The following is a 24128-nucleotide window of genomic DNA, read 5'->3' as shown; positions in this document are numbered from 1 at the left end:
GCCGAAAAAAATGTTTCTGGGGCCGCACAAATGCGCAAACACTGCAGCAAGAGAGAGGAGGGACCGGCAAGACGGTAAACACTCGGGGGCAGCAGAGGAAAACACTGCATCACCTTCAACCGGGACCACACAAAATATTTCACGGGGCCACTTGCGGCCTTCAGGCCACAGGTTGGACACCCCTGCTCTAAGGCATACATTGACTCCACTGTACCAAATACCTGGTGAAGGTGGGACAGGTCCAACATAACGCACAGTTGCATAATCGCCATCACAAATGATTCTTCTACCTTTCGCATCAGGGGGTACTATGGAATTCATCATGAATGCTTCAAGGCATGAAAAGAGGTAAAAAAAAATAAGTTATGTTAAAAGCAAGTGCTTTAAACTAAAAAAAAAGGTTAACAATTGCAGGCAGAATATAACTACACCTTAAAGTATTCAGACAGAAGCTAAAAGAAAAGTGGTACATAAGCCAGGATGGGTACACCCAAGGAAAAAGTAGCTGTCACCATTTAGCAAACAACCTAACAAATCATAGCACAGAACCTAAACTGGACCAGTTTCACTGTAAACTGCAAAAAATAAAAAGTGGAGGAAAAAAGACATTAGAATTACTGTAAAGCACCCTAACACTCCCGACTGAACTATGTGACATATGTAAGAGCTAATTCATAAGAACATAAGAATAACCATACTGGGTCAGATCAGGGGTCCATCTAGTCCATTATTCTGTTTCCACAGTGGTAAGTACCTCTTTCCACATCACAAGTACTTGGGAAAAAACCCAAACAGTAGCAACATTCCATGCTACCGATCATAGGTCATAAAAACTTCACCTAAATAGCCCACAAAAGACGATTATGTACTTACCCTGGTAAACTCTTTTCCAGTAGATAGGTGAGACATTCTAGACCAGTGTTTCTCAAGTCACTCCTGGAGTACCCCCTTGCCAGTCAGGTTTTCAGGATATCCACAATGAATATACATGGAAAAGATTTGCATACAATGGAGGCAATGTATGCAAATCAATTTCATGCATATTCATTGTGGATATCCTGAAAACCTGACTGGCAAGAGGGTACTCCAGGACTGACTTGAGAAACACTGTTCTAGACAATAGAGTTATTTCCCACATGCTACAGAAGGAATCCACTCTGGATTTTTCATTCTGCCTCTATAGTACTTCACTGGGCTGTTTAGCTCTCTCTCTACAGTTAGTACCCAAGCACAGAGAGCTACCCAATACATATGAAATAGAGGCACTTGACTTCCGGTGACGTCACCACCCTGAATGGCGGGTTAGAGCCGGAGCTCTGATCCCCGAGCGAACGTTCCCCCGATCAGGAGCAGGCAAGCCGCGGTAGTGAGCGGGGTACTCGGTGCGCGGTGCGAGTGCAGCGGAGCGGCATCAGAATATGCCGTCTAAAAAGAAACCCGACGAAGGGAGACCGCACGAGAAGGCGCCAGAAAAGAGCGGCCTGCGTCAGTCGCGTGGAGCCTCGTGCGCGTCCCAGCGTGAGTCCGGGGAGAGCGGGTCCGATGAAGAGTCGGAGAGGGGGTCTTCTCCGAGACTGCGGAGAATGGAATCATCTTCCGCAGCTGTGACTAAAGCAGACCTCCAGCAATGGGTCTGCGACATTAAGCAGGAAGTTGCTGGAGTCAAAGGGAAAATCCGGGATGCAGTGAAAGAAATCAAGAAGGACATAGCCGACCTCATGGGGAGAGTGGAGGAGACTGAAAGGAGAATGGGGGAGCAGGAGGAGGTGGTACAAAATTTGAGTGGGGCATTTGAGGCAGCCCAAAAGGACTGGCAGGACTGTTACCACCGGGTGGAGGATTTGGAGAACCGGTCCCGCCGGAATAATGTCCGCATCCGCGGTGTACCAGAATCGGCGAATTTTGCAGATGCGGTGATGGTGGTGCAGGAGATATATCACTCTCTCTTCTCCATGGCTGACGACGGCGGAGAGCCCAGTGGGGTCTTGAAAGTGGACCGGGCTCATCGCACACTGGGACCCAAGCGAGATGACTATCCAAGGGACATTATTGCATGTCTCCACAATTATGCAGACAAGGAGCGGATGGTGCGCAAGGCCCGTGATCTGGGGTCGTTTGAGTGGAAGACCCATAAAGTGGAGGTGTTTCAGGACCTTTCTGCTATTACTTTGCAACGCAGGAGAGAGTTTCGCCCGATCGTGATGATCCTGAAGCAGAACAACCTCAGATATAGATGGCTGTTCCCCTTTGGGCTCCTTTTCACTATCAACGGAGTCCATAAGAAAGTGACCACTGTAGCGGAGGCTGGCAAAATGTTGCGGAAGGAGGGGATCCCTACTGGAGAGGTCCTGATGTCGGACCGGCAAGGGACCCAGCAGTCAGAGAAATTTCGCTGGAGAGAGCGTGTGACCAGGTCCCGAAAGCCGGGTGTTGGTGGTCGAGCGGTGGAGGAACCATGTGGAAGAGGCGGAGCGGGACCTTCCAATGGCACTGGCGAGTGAGCAGCGGCGAGTGAACGATGGCGGATCCTGTTTGGCTGCACTTGGACAATTGGGACTGTCAATGCCTTGACTGGACAGTTGTGTGGCTGGGACTGTATGGGGGTTGGATGTGAGGGGCTTTCTTCATGGGGGTGAGTGTGAGAGGGTGCCTATGGGAGTGAGACTGAGGATGAATGCTTGTTGGGGGGCTGGGGAGGGGAGGGGGAATGGATGAGGGGTTCATGAGCGGGGGGGGGGTCACCCGGAGTCATGGAAGGGCTGAGGAGTAGGTGGATGTGGGTAGGGTTGGGAGGGGGGTGGGGCTGGTGGGGGGTGGGGATAGGGGGATGGGTAGGTGACAGCATGGGCTTTTGGATCTGGAGTGGGGGGAAGGGGAAGAGAGATGCAGGGTGTGGGGTAGGATTCTTGGGTCATGGGACCTGATTCTTTGAGATTGGGCAGTTTCAATGTTAAGGGCCTCAATATGCCACGTAAACGCCAGCTTTTGTTGAAGGAGTTGAAAAGGCTGCGTATTGATATCAGCTTCATTCAGGAAACGCATTTTGTGCGTCCTGGGGAGAGGCTGGTACAGTATAGAGAATATCCGGGAAGGGTCTGGGCCTCTAATAGGATAGAAAGGAAAAAGGCAGGGGTGGGCATTTTGTTTGCTAAACGTCTTAAGATCGTGCCTGAACGGGAATGGAGGGATGAGCGGGGGCGTTGGGTGATTTGGGTGGGGCAGATAAATGGGGAGGTAGTCACCCTGGTGAATGTATATGCCCCGAATTCTAAACAGGGTTCTTTTTTCGATGAGGTATTGGCCAAGGTACTGCAGGTTAAGAAGGGGTCGGTGATTGTGGGAGGGGATTTTAATTTAGTTATGGATCCCAGGTGGGATTCCACGGGGGTTGGAGGGGACCGGCTTAAGTCCGATAGGAAACGCCTTAAACACTTGGTTGACGTACTCAATATTGTAGATGGGTGGAGATCTCAGCATTGCATGGATAAAGATTATACGTACTATTCCCCTGTTCATGGGGTCTATACTAGAATTGACATGCTGTATCTGGATAAGGGATGGGGGGGTAGACTAATGGGGTCCTCCATTGGGGACATTGGCTGGTCAGATCATGCTCCCATTTGGATGGATGTGCGATGGGGAGCTTCGAGAGTAGGGGATCACTACTGGAGATTGAATGATAGTTTATTGAAAGATCCGCAGATGGTCCGCAAGGTGGAACAGGTTATTGAGGACTTTTTGGAGCATAATAATGTTGATTCCTACTCGCCGATAACTATATGGGAAAGCTTGAAGGCCGTACTGCGGGGGGAGCTTATTTCTATGGCCGCTCATAAAAAGAGGCTTCAATTGCAAAAGGAAAGGAGTCTGAGAGAGACTTTACGTCAACTGGTAGATCAACATAAGAGGGGCCAGGGGGGAGCTCCCATTGGGATTCGGATAAGGGAAGTTCGGGCGGAATTGGGGAAGATGAAGGATGAGGAGATTCAATTCAATCTTGAACGTCTTCGTTTAAGGTTCTTTGAATCTGGTAATAGAGCGGGGAAATTGCTGGCTCATCGTCTGCGCCTGCAGCAGACGCAGTCTAATATTATGGCTATTAAGGATGGCTCGGGACAAACATTGACAGCTGAGGGGGCTATTCATGCACGATTTCGTGAATTCTATCAGCAGCTTTATACGCCAGAGAGTCAGGGGTCGGGGGAAGAAATTGGGAAATATCTTCAGGATTTGGGCTTGGCATCCCTTACGGCCTGTGAAGCGCAGGGGCTGGATGAGGACATTACGCTGGAGGAGGTACATACTGTGATTAGACAATTGAGACCGGGGAAATCACCGGGCTTAGATGGGTTCACGGGGTTGTTTTATAAGAAGATGTCTACATTGGTGGCTCCGTTGTTGGTGCGTTTATACAATAATCTGAGGGAGGGAGACCAATTGCCCTTTTATATGCGGCTGGCTGGGATCACGATTTTACCAAAGCCAGGGAAGGATGCCACTCAGTGTGGGAGCTACAGGCCTATCTCACTGTTGGGTATTGATACCAAAATTCTGGCTCGAGTGCTGGCTGATCGTTTATCCCCTCACATGCCGACACTTATTCACCCAGATCAGGTGGGATTCATAGGGGGAAGGCAGGCGGCAGATGGAATCCGCAAAGTCTTGAATTTGATTTGGCAGGCCCGACGCAGTGGCGGTCCTTGGGTAGCGGTGGCGGTGGATGCCGAGAAGGCCTTTGACCGCGTGGACTGGCGTTTTATGGAGGCAGTTCTTCACCATGTAGGTCTGGGGGCCAGATATGTGTCTTGGATTCTGTCTTTGTATAACGGGCCTCTGGCGTGTGTGAAAATTAATGGGGTCTACTCTGCTCCTTTTGAGCTCAGGCGGGGAACGAGACAGGGTTGTCCGCTCTCACCTTTGCTTTTTGCTTTGGTGATTGAGCCTCTGGCGCAAAAGATCCGACTAGCCTCTGGGGTGAAGGGCGTACGGGTTCAAGGGGGTGAGCATAAATTGTCCTTATTTGCTGACGATATTTTAGCAATTGTGGAGGGCTCGGCGGAATCCCTTAGATCCCTTCAGGATCTTATGACAGACTATGGGGCTTTATCAGGCTTTAAAGCCAATATGACAAAAACAGAGATCCTTAATATATCTGTCCCGGTAGTGGATATTCCGGGTATTCAGAGGGTGGTGCCCTTTCGCTGGGTCAAGGGCCCTATACGATATCTGGGTATTCAGTTGGGGGTGGATTGGACATCCCTATTCCAGCTTAACTATATTCCTTTGGTAGCGTCCCTAGCTCGGGATATGGATCGGTGGGCCTCCTTATATGTGTCTTGGATGGGGCGCATGGAGGTTATTAGGATGTTGGTACTGCCAAAGTTCTTGTATTTTTTTCAGGTTTTACCTATTGAGGTCCCTAGACAGTATCTTCTCCGATGGCAGCGGAACCTTTTACGATTCGTGTGGGGAGGTAGACGACCCAGGGTGGCTCAATGGGCCATGTTCAAGTTTAAAGCGGAAGGGGGTCTGGGACTCCCCCATTTGGAGCATTACTATCGCGCGGCTCAACTCCGAGCGGGAGTGGAGTGGCATGCGCCATCTTTGAAGTTGTGGGTGCAGGTAGAACAGGGAGGTTTGAGTGGCTCGGGGGGGGCTCGAACCCTAGGGTCGCTTATGTGGGGGGACTTGGGGGCACGGGAGTTGGGAAGTATTTCTAACCCGTTTACTAATTGGACAATGAGGGTGTGGAAGGGAGAGGCGGGCAAACTCTTGGGTTGTAGTAAGGGGTTGCATCATTTACCATTGTGCACTGCCTCTGATTTCGTACCGGGCAGAGATGGGGGGATATTTGTGCGGTGGGCAAGGAAAGGGTTGCAGTACTTTGGCCAATTTATAGAGGGAGAGTCCATTCGTGCTTTTCCAGAGATCCAAAAGCTTTATCAGCTTGATTCTAAGGACCTCTTCCCGTATCTGCAAGTGAAAAGTTATTTGCAGAAGGCTAAAAGGGCAGATGTTGCAGCTTATAGCTGTTCTGACTTTGAGCAGCTTTTGGGGTCCCCAGTGCGTAGAGGTTGCATTTCGCTGCTGTATAAATGGGTGCATCAGGATAAAGGCCGGAAGCCTGCGTATTTACTGGCTTGGGAAGAGGACTTGGGGCAGGTGTTTGAGGCATCTCTGTGGGAAACTATTTCGTATAGGATACATCATTTAGCTGTGGCCCCTATGTTGGTAGAGAATGCGATTAAAATGCTGGTGCGCTGGTATCTCACCCCAGTGACTTTAAGCAAGATGTCCGCTACGGGCACAGCATTCTGCTGGAGGGGATGTGGGCAGCGGGGAACATTCTTTCATATGTGGTGGAGTTGCCCCTCCATTCAAGACTTCTGGAGCCAGGTGTTTAAGTATGTGGGGGCTCTCCTTCAAGTGCCTCTCGCGAAAAGAGCTGAGGTGGCCTTGTTGGGGTTTCCCTCTGGAGGGGTAGATGACACCCAGGATAGATTGGTGCGCTTGGCTTTTACAGCGGCTAGGCTGACTGTGGCTCAACACTGGCGCAGTACTGCTTCACCTACTTTGGCTCTGGTGCGAGAGAAATTGGGATGGGTGTGTGAGAAATATCGGCTCTCGGCCCTGTTGACTAGAAAATGGCAGCAATATCACGATATTTGGGGGAGATACCTGGCAATGGAAGGTTTGGGGATGAATAGTTCTGTTGTCAGCTGAGTTATTGGCTTCGGCCGGAGGGGTTTTGTGGGGGTGTGTCTTCTTGGGGCTCTTTCTGGGGTTTCTGGGGGTCTGTGACTTTAGGACCACTTCTTTTCTGATTTTTCTACTTTTCCTCACGTTGGGGTGTAATTGTGCCTATTGGTGGTGTTCTTGGGTTTTTTGGGGGGAGCAGGGGGCTGTCACTAGGGGGGGGGGAGGGGGTGGGGGGGAGACATCAGGAGATTTGTTGATTTGCAGATTGCCTGCCTGTATTGTAGTTGGATATTCCTGATGTTTTGCTGTGATGTTTCTCTCTTGTTATAAATAAACAGTTACAAAAAGAAATAGAGGCACTTGTAGCAACAGACTTAAACAAATTGTTCTGCTCAAAAGTAAACACTACTCTTAACCGCCAACATAGACTTCAAAAGAGCTTAGAAACTACTCCCCAATAAATGGAAGCATACATACAAATTCTTCCCAGCTTTGAGAAGCGTAAACAGACTGAAAACTGTAAGTAGGCACAGTAAAGACAGGGCAGGAGTCTAGAATGTCTCACCTAGCTACTGGAAAAGAGCTTACCAGGGTAGGTACATAATCTCCTTTTCCAGTGCAACAGGCAAGACATTCTAGACAACAGGGATGTACAAAAGCAATCCCCCAGAAAGTTAGGGTGGGCTTACTGAACTATGAGGGGGATAAAGTTGTCTGCATACAGCTTCATGAGCAATTTTGGATTCTCCATCTCAACACAGTGCAACCCCATGACCTCAATGACAGCGTTGAGTGGAATACATACTGTGATTGGTTTATTAGCTGAATGCTGATAGGTGCCTCTTTCCATGACGTCTTCCTGGTCCGTTGTAAATCACGCCGTGCGTGCGCCTCTGGTTAGCTCCTCCCTCCTCTCAGCTGGCTTGGCATCTCAATTGATCGTTGATTCTGACGACATGGGTCATATCTTTTCTGCCTCAGCTTGGCATAGGGTTTGTCTCCAAAACCTGGCTCGGTTGAACCTACTGAATTGGCTCTCCAGGATACACAGCGATTATGATCTCCTGTTGGATTTTGGACACTGAAGCTAAGTCTTATTTTTCTTCCTGCTGGAATTGGCTGGGGGGTTCTCTTAGCGGGCTTCCCGCTTGTTACTGAACCTGTGTGATCTATAAAGCAATTATTACTACTTGAGTTATTCTCACTAGTATTATTTATTTTGAGCACACAGTGAAGAGAAGACCACATTTCTGCTCTGCAAATCTCCTCAGGGAAGCTCAAGCTTCAACCCATGAAAAAGCCACACTTCTTGTAGAATGCGTCTTGACGGAAACATGAGACTGTGTCCCAGCAAGAATGTAAGCTGACGCAATGGCCCTAAGGATCTATCTGGAAATTGTGGCCTCATAAGTGGGAGCATCTCACTTAATTGAATGAGTCAGCACAAAGAAATAGTCAGAGAGACAAAACTCGTTGGTGTCCTCCAACTAACGCAGAAGAACTATGCCAACATCTAGTTTCTTTAACAGGCCGTCCTGTGATGTGGATGGAACCTGTCGGCTAAAAGGCAGGTACGAACATTTCCTGATTGACATGGAAAGCTGAAACTACCTTCAAGAAGAAGGAAGGACCTGTCCAGAGGGAAACCCCTGTCTCTGAAAAACAGAGGAAAGGGTCCCTGCAGAACAAAACCTGCGGATCTGACACACAATGAGCCAATGAAATGGCAACCAGAAAAACGGTCTTCAGCATCAAGTCCAAAAGGGTAGTATCTCGAAGGGGCTCAAAAGGAGCTTTGGGAAGGCTAGACAATACCAAGTCAAGGTCCCAGGACGAGAAAGGGTGCTTAACCAGCGGTCAGACATGAAGAGAAGTCACAGAGAGGCCTTTATCTAAACTAGAGAATGACATGGGGACAAGTTTTTCCCCATCCCCGCCTCATTCCTGCATCTCCATCCTCATTTGCACAAGCCTCAAACACTTTAAAATCATAAGTGGCAGAGCTTACAAGAATGGGGCAGGGACAGCAACAAAACTCATGGGGACAAATTTATACCCATGTCATTCTCTAATCCAATAGTACAAAAGGAAGTGAGAACGGACAATGAACACTCCACTGAAGGTCACTGATGTAAAATCAACTTGTTTATTTCATAAAAGGACACAAGCAGAAGCTGTGGACTGACAGCACTGTGTTTTGGCGTCTGAGAACGCCTGCATCAGGGGTCACTCGGTCCAACTAACATGCCAGAGTAACCAAAATCACTGAAAAGCTATGAAATAAACAAGTTGGTTTTACTTCAGTAATCTTCAGTGGAGTGTTCATTGTCCATTCCCACTTCCTTTTGTACTGTTTTATACCCGTGGATTCTCTAATCCAAACCAGCTTGAAGAAAGGTGAGAAACTGCAAGATCGGAGCAAAATAAGGGTCCACCTGGTCCTGGGCACACCAATGTTGGAAGACCTTCACGCCTTTACATAAGCCAACAACGCAGACGATTTCAAAAGAGTATCAACAACCAGGGCAGAATATTCCTTATGATCCAAGAGCATAGTGACCCAGATCCTCAATAGATATCAGACCCTGCATGAGAAGGTCCGGATAGACGCTCAGCCAAAGGCTGTGACCCTTCCGCAGCCTCATCAGATCTGCGTACCACAGACTGCACGGCAAATCTGGAGCCATCGGAATGCTGTGTCCTGGATGAGCCACAATCCTTTGAATGACTCTGATGAATATTGACCAAGGAGGAAAAACATACCAGAGAATTTCCAGACGCCAAGAATTTCCGGATGCACCAGAGCATCGAGCCCCTTGCTTCCGGGCTTGGATCTTTGACTGAAGAAGTGATCTGCTTTCTTGTTTCTTGCTGTGATCATGAAGTCGAAGTGGGGTTACCCCCAGCACCCCACTATCGCTTGTAAAGCCTCTGGGGACAGGACCCACTCGCCTGGATCCAGAGTCTTTCTGCTTAGGAAGTCTGCTTGAACACTGTCTACTCCCACATGTGCTGTTGTCAGTGTTAGAAGATGATGTTTTGCCCAAAGAAAAACAAGATAGACTTCCTGAGCCAGAGGAGTGCTCTTGATTCCTCCCTGGTCAATGACGTAGGCTACTGTTGGACCGCGTGGCCCTCTAGTGTCTTCAGTAATCTCACCAAAACTAGTCAAAGGTCTCCGAGCTCCAACCAGTTGAATGATCACTTTCACTGAGAGGGTGTCCATCAAATTAAAAATAATAAAATGGGGAAAGCAAAACAAACATCTGTAGAGGGAGCTAAACAGCCTAGTGAAATACTATAGAGGCAGAGTGAAAAATCCGGAATGTATTCTGTCTGCAGCATGCGGCTAAAGGGAAATAACCCAACTGTCTAGAACACAGTTCTTCAACCGCCGGTCCGCAGACCGGTGTCGGTCCACAGAAAATTTCTGCCGGTCCAGGCAGGGCCGGCGAGATCAAGTCGGCAGTTAAATTTCCTGCCGACTGCGGTTCCTGCTCATTAATGTTCCTCCCAGCCTCAGGCGATTAAGATAGGCTGCCGACGTCGGGGCCTTCCCCTCTCTGAGTCTCGCCTGTTCGGAAACAGGAAGTTGAAACAAAATAGGCGGGACTCAGAGAGTGAAGGTCCCGATGTCGGCAGCCTGCCTTGATCGCCGCCCTGCCGAGTTGCTGAAGAGGGCCGCGGGGAGAGCTGCAGATTCAGGTGCAGGTGGAGGGAGATGGTCAGCGTGGGCGAGCAAGATCCTGGGGAGCCTTCACAGTGGCTGTCTCCCCTCCCACCAGCTCTCCTACTTGCCAGGGCAGTGATTTACCGGCAACTTCCTGCAGGCAAGTACTGAGAGCTGCTGGAAGGGGAGGAAGACACTGTAGGAGGCAGGGAAGCTGCTGGATAAAGGGAGAGCTGTTACTGGACTTGGAGAGAGTTAGAAGGAGAGATGCTGTTGGGAGGGGAGGAGGGAAAGGGATGGGAAGAGAAAAGAGTTAATGTTGGATAGAGGGAGGAGGGAAGGGAGAAGAAGGAGAGATGCTGCTGGGAGGGGAGGAGGGAAAGGGATGGGAAGAGAAGAGAGTTAATGTTGGATAGAGGGAGGAGGGAAGGGAGAAGGAGAGATGCTGCTGGAAGGGGAGGAGGGAAAGGGATGGGAAGAGAGTTGAGGGAAGGGAGAAAGAAAAAAGGAAGGAAACAGCTGGCAGGGAGATTACAGGAGGGGAAAGGGGTCAGGGTGGAATGGAGAGATCAGATGAGGGAAAGCGGAGAGAGAGGAATGAGAAAATAGAGAGACATTGATGCTGGAAATGGGGTCAGCAGAGAAATGAGAGAGGGATAAAGATGCTAGATCTGGTGTAGGAGAGATAAAAATGAAGAAGGCAGTGAAGCTGGAATGAATGATGTAAAAAGGAGAGAGGAGGAACAGGCTGGATGGACAGGGAAGAGGGGCATAGAAAGAAGTCAGATACATATGGAAGGGGGAGAGGGCAGACATTGGATGGAACGGGCAGATGCTGGAAGGAAAAGAGTGAAACGAAGATGAAAGCAGAAACCAGAGACTACAAAAGGTAGAAAAAAATAATTTGATTTCTATTTTGTCATTAGAATATATCAGATTTGAAATATATATCCTGCTAGAGACATAACTGGGGACTGCAGTATTCTGTTAGCATGATATTTCTATGTAGCATTCTATAATAACTTGGCTTGTTCAGTTTTCTTGATAGTAGAGGGGATATATGTGAAGGGGAGGGGAGACGGGGGTTTTGCTGGTCCGTGCTCTGTATATTTGTATTTATAAAATCACAATTGTTCAGAATATTGTTTCTTTTTATACTTTAATAAAATACGTTCAATATAAAATCATAATTGCGGCTTGTGCAGATGAGATCAGATGGTTTGCGGGGTCTGAGCTCACGGAGATGGGGCGTAAACGGGGTTTTTAAATTTTAGTCCTAGTAGTTTGCCGGTCCACAAAACAATTATTTTATTTCTGCCGGTCCACGGGTATAAAAAGGTTGAAGAACACTGGTCTAGAATGTCTCATCTACTGCACTGGAAGAAAGATTTAGGAATCACATAATATCTTCTAGAAAACTATAATAAAACAAAAAATATCCCCAACTCCAGCTAACATAATACTCAAGTAGAGGCTAGAAGCCAGAATAGTGTGAGAAGACAAAACCCCAAATAAGTCACTATAAAATCTCAAGCAAAATGCTGCTGTAATCTATATTTTTATAAAGTATTTATCACTAGAGTTTTGCAGGGCAAAAATTCCTGCCCATGCCAGCTCCAATTTCAAAATGGCTGCTGCAACCTCCAGCAGTGGTCTCAGACTGTCACTGGATATCACAGCAACCACTACACCATCAGAGTCATATGGCAGGCCTTTGGGGGGAAGGGTGAAAGGGAGAGCAAGGGGAAAACACAGTTACTTACCGTAATAGGTGTTATCCAGGGACAGCAGGCAGATATTCTCACATGTGGGTGACACCCCGGTATGGACAGCTTTAAAAAGTGCATCATCACTTTAAGAACTTAAGTTCTCGAACTGCTTGCACCATACATGCACGAGTGCCTTCCTGCCCAATGCACACTCGCAGCTCCTCAGTTCTATAAGTAATCTAAGAAGCAATCAAGGGGAGGAGGGGAGGTTGTGAGAATATCTGCCTGCTGTCCCTGGATAACACCTGTTACGAAGTAACTGTGCTTTATCCCAGGACACAAGGCAGCATATTCTCACACGTGGGACTCCCTAGCTTACTAGAATGGGATGGAGTGTTGGTCATTGAAAATAAATTTTGCAATACAGCTTGGGCGAAGTGATCATTCCGTCTGGAAAAAGATTCCAGACAATAATAATGTGAATGTATGAACTGAGGACCAAGTATCAGCTTTATAGATCTCATCAATAGAAGTGGAACGTAAAAAAACAACTGAAACTGCCAAAGCTTGGGCTTTGTGGGCTGTGACACTAGTCTGCAGTTACAGCCCAGCCTGAGCATAACAAAAGGCGATACAAGCCGCCAAGGTCATGCATTTGGGCTGCAAAAACCAGAGGGAACGGTACAGTTTAGGGGGTGAAGAACTTATGTGCACAGCGGAAGAGCGGGACTTGAGTGTGATTGTATGTGATGATCTTAAGGTGGCCAAAAAGATTGAAAAGGTGATGGCAAAAACTAGAAGGATGCTAGATTGCATAGGGAGAGGTATGGCCAGTAGGATAAAGGAGGTATTGATGCCTCTGTATAAGACTTTGGTGAAACCTCATTTAGAATATTGTGTACAATCCTGGAGGCCGCACCTTCATAAAGATATAAAAAGGATGGAGACGGTCCAGAGGAAGGCTACTAAAATGGTGTGTGGTCTTCGTGATAAGGCATATGGGGACAGACTTAAAGATCTCAATCTGTATACTTTGGAGGATGGGAGAGGGGAAGATATGATAGACACGTTTAAATACCTACGTAATATTAATGTGCATGAGTCGAGTCTCCTTCATTTGAAAGGAAACGCTGCAATGAGAGGGCATAGGATGAAGTTAAGAGGTGATATTAATGAGGATCTACTTTTTTACGGAAAGGATGATAGATGCGTTGAACAGTCTCCCAGAAGAGGAGGTGGAAACAGAGACTGTGTCTGAATTCAAGAGGGCCTGGAATAGGCAAGTGGGATCTCTCAGATAGAGAAAGAGATAATGGTTAATATGGAAGGGCCAACTAGATGGGCTATTTGGCCTTTATCTGCCATCATGTTTCTATGTTTCTAACCCTGTAGAAACAGTTCTCTTGGATACAGGACTAAACTAAACTAACTAAACCTTAAGTTTATATACCGCATCCTTTCCATAATTATAGAGCTCGGCACGGTTTACAAGAGCTTAAATATAGGAAGTAAAAGGATAAAGGGGTTGGGGTTGAGTACAGGGGGGAAGAGAGCATTTTTGTGAAAATCCAAGTTTTCAGGTGCTTACAGAATAATTGGAAGGAGCTCAGATTCCGTAGTGGGACAGTAAGATTATTCCAAAGCCCTGTGATTGGGGAGACATGATCAAACTTCTTAGGATCAAAGAAGACAAACAGTTTTAGAGATGTTCTAGTGGCTGAGTACACTGTAAGTAATAAGCCAAAATTCATTTACAGTCCAAAGTATGAAAAGCCGTTTCTCGAGGATGAGAATGAGGCTTAGAAAAGAACACTGGAAGTACAATGGATTGACTGAGATGGAAGTCAGTGACTACTTTTGGAAGGAACTTCAGAAGGGTGCAAAGCACTACTTTGTGATGGTGGAACACTGCAAAAGGCGGGTTCGCCACTAGTGGTTGAACTTCACTTATTCTGCGGGTAGAGGTAAGGGATATGAGAAAAACCACTTTCCAAGGGAGGTATTTAAGATAAGCTGAAGAAACAGGTTGAAAAGGAGGCTTCATAAGTCTAGAGAGAACACCATTGAGATCCCAAACCACTGGAGGTGGTTTGAAAGGTGGTTTCACATTTAAAAGTCCTTTCATGAATCTGTACACAAGAGGATGAGCAGTGAGAGGTTTACCATTGACTGGGCACAAAAAAAGCATTAATAGCACGAAAATGAACTCTAATCGAAATGGTGTTAAGCTGTGAATTGGATAAATGTAGAAAATAATCCAATACTGAAGACATAGAAGTATATTTAACATCATGATGATGAAGAATACACCAGGTGGAAAAACCATATTTATTTCCGCTAGTAACACTGCTGCATGGACAGTTTTCTTGACGCTTCTAAGATAAGCCTGACAGGATGAGAAAGATGAACCTTATTCCATGTCAGCTTGAGAGGTATCAAGCTGTCAGGTGTAAGAATGAAGGTTGGGGTGCAGAAGAGATCCATGACTCTGCATTAGAAGAGATGTAAAACCCTTAAGAGGCATTGGTTCCTTGATACTGAGCTGAAGTAGAAGTGAGAACCAGAGTTACCTGGACCACCAAGGAGCTATGAGAATCATGGTGGCTGATTTCATCTTGAGCTTGTAAACTGCTTAGATTAACTTTGTTTTTATTATTAGAAGTCTATTAAATAAACTGAAAATTGAAACCCGCAAGCATCTTGAGGGATTAGAGGAAATGCATAAAGAAACTTGAGTGTCCAATCCAGAAGAAATGCATCCGCTTTCAGATGTTGGGGAGCGAAGTGCCTGGAATAAAATTGAGGCAACTTGTGATTGTGGGGTGACGAAAACAGATCTATCTGAGGAGTCCCCATAAGAGACAGTATGTGATACAGAACTACAGAGTTGAGCGTCCACTCATGTGGCTGAAAAAACCTGTTCAGTCTGGCTGCGAGAGAATTCGGTTCCCCTTGAATGTATACCATGAGCAATCGCCAGGGTTCCAAGTTTTCGTGCCTCCTTGTTCATGTAATACATGGTAAACTGATTGTCCATGAGGGTTAGGAGGATGTGGTTGGCCACAATGTGCTGAAATGCTTAGAGAGCACTGAAGATCGCTCTGAGTTTCAAGTTTCAAGGTATTGATTTGGTAAGTTGGTCCTGGGAAGACCAGTGACCTCGAGTGTGAAGTACATCCAGATGATCTCCCAAGCGTAGATGGACAAGTCCATGGTCACTTCCTTTCGTTTCCAGTTCTCATGAAGAATTTCTTTGAGAAGTTCTTTAGGAGGCTGATCATAATCTAAGGCAGTGTTCTTCAACCTTTTGTCACCTATGGACCGATGGAAATAAAATAATTATTTTGTGGACCAGCACCGGTCCGCAGATCGGCAGTTGAGCAACACTGGGATAAGTTGTGGGCCAGATCCCACCCATCTCCACTCAATTTCTGCCCCAGACCCCACCCCATAATAGTATTAATTGTAACACCATTTTTTCCATTCATTTTTCATATATACACACACATACAATATAATCGTATTAACAACACATAATGGTTGACCACAAAATTAAACTACATAAAGCACACTGTATGCTTCTCAATATTCATTCCTACCAGAACACAGATAACCCCATGCAAATATGGGACCAAAAACTAAAAGTACTAATATATACAAACAAACCCTGCAAGACTCTGCATGCAGTACAACCCCAGAGCAAAAGAAACAAATGAATTTCTTCCTGAACAGTGCAAAATACAGACATCAGATGTAAATCAATCACTAAATTTAAAAATAAAATCATTCCCCATACCGTTGTCTCTCTCCCTCCATGCTATGTCTTGCCTTCTGGCCTGCTCCCACCTGGCCGTTTTATGCCACCCCTGGTGTTATCTTTGGGCCAGCTCCCTCTTCCTCCATGCTGCAGTAAACAAAAGCCATGAGGAGGAGCATGCATCCAAGGCTAGACAAATGGTGGGATGCATCCGTAGAGGTTTCGTCAGCCGGAGGCCCGAAGTCATAATGCCCCTGTACAGATCCATGGTGAGACCTCATCTTGAATATTGTGTTCAATTCTGGAGACCACATTATCAAAATGATGTGCGGAGAATCGAGTCGGTTCAGCGAATTACCACCAGGATGGTCTCGGGACTCAAGAACCTCCCATATGAGGAAAGACTGAATAAACTGTAACTATACTCGCTCGAGGAACGTAGAGAGAGGGGGGACATGATTGAGACTTTTAAATATATCACGGGCCGCATCGAGGTGGAAGATGATATCTTCTTTCTTAAAGGACCTTCAACCACAAGAGGTCATCCGCTGAAAATCAAAGGTGGGCAATTTCATGGCGACACCAGGAAGTATTTCTTCACCGAAAGGGTAGTCGATCATTGGAATGAACTTCCATTGCAGGTGATTAACGCCAGCAGCGTGCTCAATTTCAAAAAGAAATGGGATATGTATGTGGGATCTCTAGCTGGGTGAAGTCTGGGGGTGGGTCATTAGCGTGGGCAGACTTGATGGGCTACAGCCCTTTTCTGCCGTCATATTCTATGTTTCTATGAGCAGCAGCTCCTCGCGCGTCCCGCGCCTCCTCTGAAAGCCTTCCCTCTGACATTGCGACAGACAGAAGGGCTTCCGGTTCAGGCGCAGGATGCGCGTAGGAGCCTCTGCCCACAGCTTTGTGCACTGCAGCACGGAGGAAGAGGGAGCCGGCCTGAAGACAATGCCGCATCGATCGCACCATGGACCGGCGGCTGAAGAACACTGTCTTGGACCCGATGCACGTGCCAGCCCTGCGGACCAGCAGGAAATTTCTGCGGACTGGCACCAGTCCACAGACCAGCAGTTAAAGAACACTGATCTAAGGCCTGCAAGTATTCAGCACTATAAGCAGAATTACCTTCTACCTTGACTAGTAGCTTCCTGTCCAACTACCTAATAAATTTAGTAAAAAAGTGTCTTTCTGGGGTAACCAGTTGAATGAATGCATCACCCAAATCCCTTCATAACAGCACATCGAGTTGTTCTCAAAAGGAAAGCACCGATACCTCTGACTTGTCTGCCGGTACCATGAGTTCCACGGCTTGCCCCAAAGAGGGTGACCTCGATGACAATGCACATCTCGAGGTTGAGGCAAACCGGAAAAGTTGTCATCGCTGCTTGGTCGGCATCAAGAGACTCAATGCAAGAGTGATCCGAGACACCGGTTCAGAAGCTGGCGGCTTCTGAACTAGCTTACCAGAGGGAGCGATGTCTCCTGATGTCGATGTTGATGTATTCGACGACAAAGGTTACAAGATCTGATCGGTGTCCATGCCGGACCCAAACAACTTTTCCTGTTGAATATTCCTGCTGTTTATCAAACGTTTCTACAGAATACAACATTGGACACAGAATTCTACCCTGTGATCTGGTCCAAGACACTGGAAGCACCAACTGTGAAGATCGGTGAGAGAAATTAGCCTTTGGCACCTGCAACACTTTTTTGAAGCCAGTTAATGGCTTGGAATGGACGGAAACACCACGTCAGCCAAATCAAACTCAATGGCTGAGGGAAAAATGAATGCCTTGGCGGACAAAGCCCCCGAGGAAAAAATGTCCCTAACTTTTTTTTTTTTTAAATAAACTTAAAAATAATTTTAAATTAAGAAAACAAGAAAAAAGAAGAAAAAAAAAAAAATCAACGCACAAGTGGGAAAGCAAATTGGCAAAAACTGAACATTCAGAGACACGACTTATTAGCTTCATGGAAAACGAAGAACTGAGGAGCCGCGAGCCTGCGTCAGGCAGGAAGGCACTTGCGCATGCACAGTGCAGACAGTTTGCAAACTTTCTTAAGTTCTTAAAGTGTCAATGCACTTTTAAAGCTGTCCGTATCGGGGATCCAGGGATAACATCACCCACATGTGATAATATGCTGCCTGCTTATCCTGGGATAAGAAGTATTTAAAGAGCATGAGCATTGGCCCAATACAGAAGATTATGCATAAGGAATTTTAATTAAAATTATTATCCCTGAGATTATTAAACTCCTTCTGATGTTTTATGAGGATCATAAAAACAACTCCTTTTGACATTTTAAAAGCTCAGGATTGGGTCTGTGTGGATTGGGAGAGTGTGGCGCAGGGGTTAGAGCTACAGTCTCAGTACTGAGGTTGTGGCTTCAAACTCATAGTCTACACTCACTAAACACTTTCATTAATCACCTTATATAGTCTCTATGTTTAATCACATTCAATAAACTTTATTATCAGCTGGTGCTAATCAGTGAATACTCAGACCCACAACTTACATCCCAGTGAAAAGATCACGGAGTAGCTGTGTAAGACACCATCATCGTTGTTCACAGTCTCATAGTAACATAGTAGATGACGGCGGATAAAGACCCGAATGGTCCATCCAGTCTGCCCAACCTGATTCAATCTAAAAAAAAAAAAAAAATTCTTCTTCTTAGCTATTTCTGGCCAAAAATCCAAAGCTCTGCCCAGTACTGTGCTTAGTTTCCAACTACTGAAGTCTCTGTCAAAGCTCACTTCAGCTCATTTACACCATCCCAGCCATTGAAGCCCTCCCCAGCCAATCCTCCAAACAGCCATATACAGACATAGACCGTGCAAGTCTGCCCAATACTGGCCTTAGTTCTTCACTATTTACTATTATTTTCTGATTCTAGATCCTCTGTGTTCATCCCATGCTTTTTTGAACTCTGTCACCATTTTCCTCTCTACCACCTCTCTTGGGAGCGCATTCCAGGCATCCACCACACACTCCGTAAAGAAGAATTTCCTTACATTGCTCTTGAGTCTACCACTCCTTAACCTCAAATTATGTCCTCTGGTTTTACCATTTTTCTTTCTCTGGAAAAGATTTTGAAGGAATTTCTTTAAGTACCTCTGCCTTAGTCCCGGGAGTATTTGTCCTGGGGAGAGAGAGGAGTTTCCCAGTTGGAACACTTCTTGGAGTCCGACGGGGAGATGTTAGCCCGTGCAGACTTGCAGGCTGTGGTGGGAGATACCTGGGGATCGCAGTTTGTGCGTCATCAAGTGGAGCACAAATGAGGAAACATTTGGGGGCCAGGCTGCGGGAGTTTCTCTCCTGGGAGGGGAATTCCCGCTCAGTGTCCAGTCTACATGCTAGTTTGCAAGACTCACAGCCGGCTAAGGACTATCAGTTTGTATGGGATAAATGGGAGATGGAATCACAGATCAATTTGGGACAATGGGATGTTGCCCGTACTCTGAGACCAACGCCTGGGGTGACCCCGTGTGCTTGGTTGCAGGAAAGGTATTACAGGGTGACCTTATGAGCTTTCTATACTCATAAACTGTTATATTACAGTGGAGGTCTCCCAACCCCAATATGTCATAAGTGCGGGACAGGGGGGCACACATTGGAGCATGCCTTTTGGTCCTACCCATAATCCAGCGCTTCTGGAGGCGTATAGTTTCTTACATGTCAGGATTGATTGGTAAAGCTCTGAGGAGTACCCTGGCCCACTTAGTTTTGGATTTGCTGGAGGCTTATGGTCATTTACCTAGGGGACACCTGCGGGCCTCTTTGCAGGAAGATGAGCCTGCTGGCCTGAAAATGTATTCTCTAATGCTGGACGGTCCAGGACCCTCCGGCGTTTTGGCACTGGAGGAACCAGTTGCATCAGTTGGCTACCTGGGAGGCAAGGGATGCAGGGGGGTCTCGGAAGCAGAAGCAAGTGTTCCTGAATATATGGGAACCATATCTGCATTCTTTGCATCCAAAGGGAAGTAGTGAAATATTAAGGTGGGAGTCCTAATACGGGCACTCAGCTGATGATGGGATGAGAGAGAAACAGTGGGGCAGGGTGGAGAGTACCAGGGAGGGCTGGGTTTTTTTTGGGGGGGAATGGGGGGTGTTCCATTGGGTTTTGATACTCAGTAACAGTTAGTCTCTAAGGATGAGGTGGGAGATGGGATGGGATTCTTTGAGGCTCATAAGAGTCCAGGGCCTCAAGGTGCCATGCCACTGACTCTGGCCTCACTTGCCCGTGGGCAGAGTTGGTAGGGAGGTCCGTTGATGCTAATCCTAAAATGTTGATGCATGTATTTTCGTGTTGAGGACGATGCCTCATTGTTTGTTGATGAGAACCCTACTATACCACTGTTTCGCTTATTCTGTTATTTGCATCAATAAAAATTTTTTGAACCATAAGTACCTCTGCCATGTCCTCTCCAGGGTATCTGTCTTCTATTTCCTGTGTGTTGTTTTGTGTACTAGGGAAATCCCCTCAGTCGCCTCCTCCTTGCTTCTAACATTGAAATAATTTGGGATTCATTCAGTTTTCTATACTGTTCTCCCCAAGGAGCTCAGAACAGATTACATGAATTTATTCAGGTAAAATAAGAAGTGCCTCTGCTGGGTTAGACCAGAGGTCCATCGTGCCCAGCAGTCTGCTCGCGCGGCGTCAACAGGTCCAGGACCTATGTAGTAGTCATCTATCTATACCCCTCTATCCCCTTTTCCTTCAGAAAATTGTCCAATCCCTTCTTGAACCCTAATACTGTACTCTGTCCTATCACGCCCTCTGGAAGCGCATTCCAGGTGTCCACTACCCGTTGGGTGAAGAAAAACTTCCTAGCATTGGTTATGAATCTGTCCCCTTTCAACTTTTCCGAATGCCCTCTCGTTCTTGTAGTTTTCGAAGTTTGAAGAATCTGCCCCACTCTACTTTCTTTATCTCCTTCATGATCTTGTAAGTCTCTATCATATCCCCTCTAATTCTCCTCTTCTCCAGGGAAAAGAGCCCCAGTTTCTCCATTCTCTCAGTGTATGAAAGGTTTTCCATACCTTTTATCAAATGTGTCGCTCACCTCTGAACCCTCTCGAGTATCGCCATATCCTTCTTAAGGAACGGCGACCTATATTGGACGCAGTACTCCAGGTGCGGATGCACCATCGCCCGATACAACGGCAGGGTAACTTCTTTCATTCTGGTTGTAATACCCTTCTTGATTATACCTAGCATTCTATTCGCTCTCTTAGCGGCCGCTGCGCACTGTGCTGTCGGCTTCATTGTTTTGTCCACAATTACCCCCAAGTCCCTTTCTTGGGTACTCTCACTCAATAACATCCCTCCCACCGTATAGCTGTACCTCAGGTTTCTGCTTCCTACATGCAATACTTTACATTTCTCTACATTGAACTTCATCTGCCATCTCGTCGCCCACTCCTCCAGTTTGTTCAGGTCCCTTTGTAATTCTTTGCCGTCCTCTTAATCCGAGCACCACTAAATAGTTTGGTGTCGTCTGAAAATTTTATTATTTCGCACTTCGTCCCTGTTTCTATATCATTTATAAATATATTGAATAGCAGTGGTCCGAGCACCGACCCCTGCAGAACACCACTCATGACCCTCCTCCAGTCCGAATAGTGGCCCTTCACTCCTATCCTCTGCTTCAACCCGCCAACCAATTCCTGATCCATCTATGTACGTCTCCTTCCACCCCATGGTTCTTCAATTTCCGAAGTAGGCATTCATGGGGTGCCTTGTCAAAGGCTTTTTGAAAATCTAAATATACGATGTCTATGTTGTCCCCTTTGTCCATCCTTCGAAGAAGTACAGTAAGATCGTTAGGCACAATCTCCCCTTGCAGAAGCCATGTTGGCTTGTGATTAGAAATTTATTTCTTTCAAAATGCTCATCGATGCTGTCTTATCAGCGCTTCCACCATTTTCCCCGGAACCGAGGTCAGACTCACCAGTCTGTAGTTCCCCGGGTCACCTCTTGATCCCTTTTTAAAGATGGGCGTAACATTGGCTATCTTCCAATCCTCCGGGATCACTCCTGTTTTCAGGGATAGATTGCAAACTTGCTGTAATAGTTCCGCTATTTCTTCCTTTAGTTCTTTCAGAATCCTTGGGTAGATTCCGTCCGGGCCCGGCGATTTGTCAGTTTTTAATTTTTCTAACTGCCTGCGTACGTCTTCAAGGCTTACTTCCATGGATGTTAATTTATCTGTTTGGTCTCCTTTGAAGATTTGCTCAGGTTCCGGTATGTTGGATGTGTCCTCTTTTGTAAATACAGACGAAAAGAACATGTTTAGTCTTTCCGCCACTTCTTTCTCCTCCTTCACCACTCTCTTCCTGTCTCCATCATCCAGCGGTCCCACCTCCTCCCTAGCTGGCTGCTTCCCTTTAACATATCTGAAGAACGGTTTGAAATTTCGTGCTTCTTTGGCTAGCCTTTCTTCATATTCTCTTTTGGATTTTCTAACCACATTGTGACATTCTTTTTGATACTTCCTGTGCTTTTTCCAGTTCTCCTCAGTTTTGCCCTTTTTCCATTTCCTGAATGAATTCTTCTTATCACCTATCGCTTTCTTCACTTCTTTGGTTATCTACCCTGGGTCTTTTGTTTGATTCTTTTTGCACCCTTTTCTAAATCTTGGGGTATGCAGATTTAGCACCTCGATCACTGTGTCCTTGAATAAAGGCCAGGCTTGCTCTACAGTCTGCCATTTGTTTGAGGTGTTCCTAAGTTTCTTCCTTACCATTACTTTCATCGCTTCGTAGTTTCCTTTCTTGAAGTTAAAAGTTGTCGCTATGGTTCTCTTTCCCTTCGGTATTCCTATTTCAACTTTGAACTTGATCAGCTACAGACAAGGGTTGGCTCAGTTGACCCGTTTAGTAACTTTGAGTTTACGCCCAGCAGTGTCTACGGTGAGCTGTCAAAGCTCAAGGTTAACAAAGCAATGGGGCCGGACAACCTGCACCCCAGGGTGCTTAGGGAGCTGAGTGATGTCTTGGCGGAGCCACTGTCCGCGCTCTTCAACCTCTCCCTTAGTACAGGCAGCGTCCCGTTGGACTGGAGGACGGCTAATGTCATTCCACTCCACAAGAAAGGCTCAAAGATGGAGACAGCAAACTACAGACCAGTGAGTCTAACATCGATAGTGAGCAAACTAATGGAAACTCTAATCAAACACCAATTAGATAAGATCCTGGATGAGGAGAATCTACGGGATCCCCGACAACATGGATTTACTAAGGGGAGATCCTGCCAATCCAACCTGATCAGCTTCTTTGACTGGGTAAGAGGGAAGCTGGATATAGGGGAGTCCCTTGACATCGTGTACCTGGACTTTAGCAAAGCATTCGATAGCGTACCACACCGCAGGTTACTGAGCAAGATGAGTTCTATAGGATTAGGTAACCCATTGACGAAATGGGTTGGGAGCTGGCTTGGAGGTAGGCTCCAAAGGGTGGTGGTGAACGGCACCCCCTCCAAAATGACGGAGGTGATTAGTGGAGTACCACAGGGCTCAGTCTTGGGCCCAATCCTATTCAACATCTTTATAAGAAACTTGGCAGAAGGGCTTCGAGGTAAAATAACATTATTCGCCGATGACGCCAAACTGAGTAATGTAGTGGGCAAATGCACAACAGACGAAGATTCAGTACCCGACAACATGATGCACGACCTACTCCTACTGGAGCGATGGTCTAGGACATGGCAACTCAACTTCAATGCCAAAAAATGCAAAGTTATGCACCTGGGCAGCCAGAATCCATGCAAGTCTTATACCCTTAATGGCGAGATCCTAGCATAAACGGTAGCAGAACGAGACTTGGGGGTAATCGTCAGTGAGGACATGAAGTCTGCCAATCAAGTGGAGCAGGCTTCGTCCAAGGCAAGACAAATCATGGGCTGCATACGAAGGGGTTTCGTCAGTCGTAAGGCGGAAGTCATTATGCCATTGTATAGATCCATGGTGAGGCCCCACCTGGAATACTGTGTGCAATTCTGGAGGCCGCATTATCGCAAGGATGTGCTGAGACTGGAGTTGGTGCAAAGAATGGCCACCAGGATGGTCTCGGGACTCAAGGATCTACCATACGAAAAACGGCTTGACAAATTACAGCTATACTCGCTCGAGGAGCACAGAGAGAGGGGGGACATGATCGAGACGTTCAAGTATCTTACGGGCCGCATCGAGGCGGAGGAAGATATCTTCTTTTTCAAGGGTCCCACGACAACAAGAGGGCATCCGTTGAAAATCAGGGGCGGGAAACTACGAGGTGACACCAGG

The 24128-nt window shown here is 46.7% G+C and overlaps 1 protein-coding gene across 6 annotated transcripts in view; it reads right to left on the bottom strand.

The window, feature by feature from the left end:
- TBCE (tubulin folding cofactor E) overlaps positions 1 to 24128 on the bottom strand; it is a 434765-nt gene that overhangs the window by 396867 nt on the left and 13770 nt on the right. For 3 of the 6 annotated variants that reach the window (XM_033936232.1, XM_033936235.1, XM_033936236.1), the window contains exons 2-3: positions 18359 to 18489; positions 222 to 329 (exon numbers count right to left, since the gene is read on the bottom strand). The exons of 1 other annotated variant lie outside the window; for it this stretch is intronic. In XM_033936232.1, the coding sequence (XP_033792123.1) occupies positions 222 to 329; positions 18359 to 18489 (239 nt within the window). The remainder of the gene's footprint in view (positions 1 to 221; positions 330 to 18358; positions 18490 to 24128) is intronic. 2 more of the 6 variants (XM_033936233.1, XM_033936234.1) reach the window with 1 other exon arrangement.

This window comes from Geotrypetes seraphini, chromosome 3 (assembly GCF_902459505.1).
Source record: "Geotrypetes seraphini chromosome 3, aGeoSer1.1, whole genome shotgun sequence".
Lineage (NCBI taxonomy): Eukaryota > Metazoa > Chordata > Amphibia > Gymnophiona > Dermophiidae > Geotrypetes > Geotrypetes seraphini.
The sequence above is the reverse complement of the archived record's forward strand: the minus strand, read 5'-3'. Positions and strand labels throughout refer to the sequence as shown.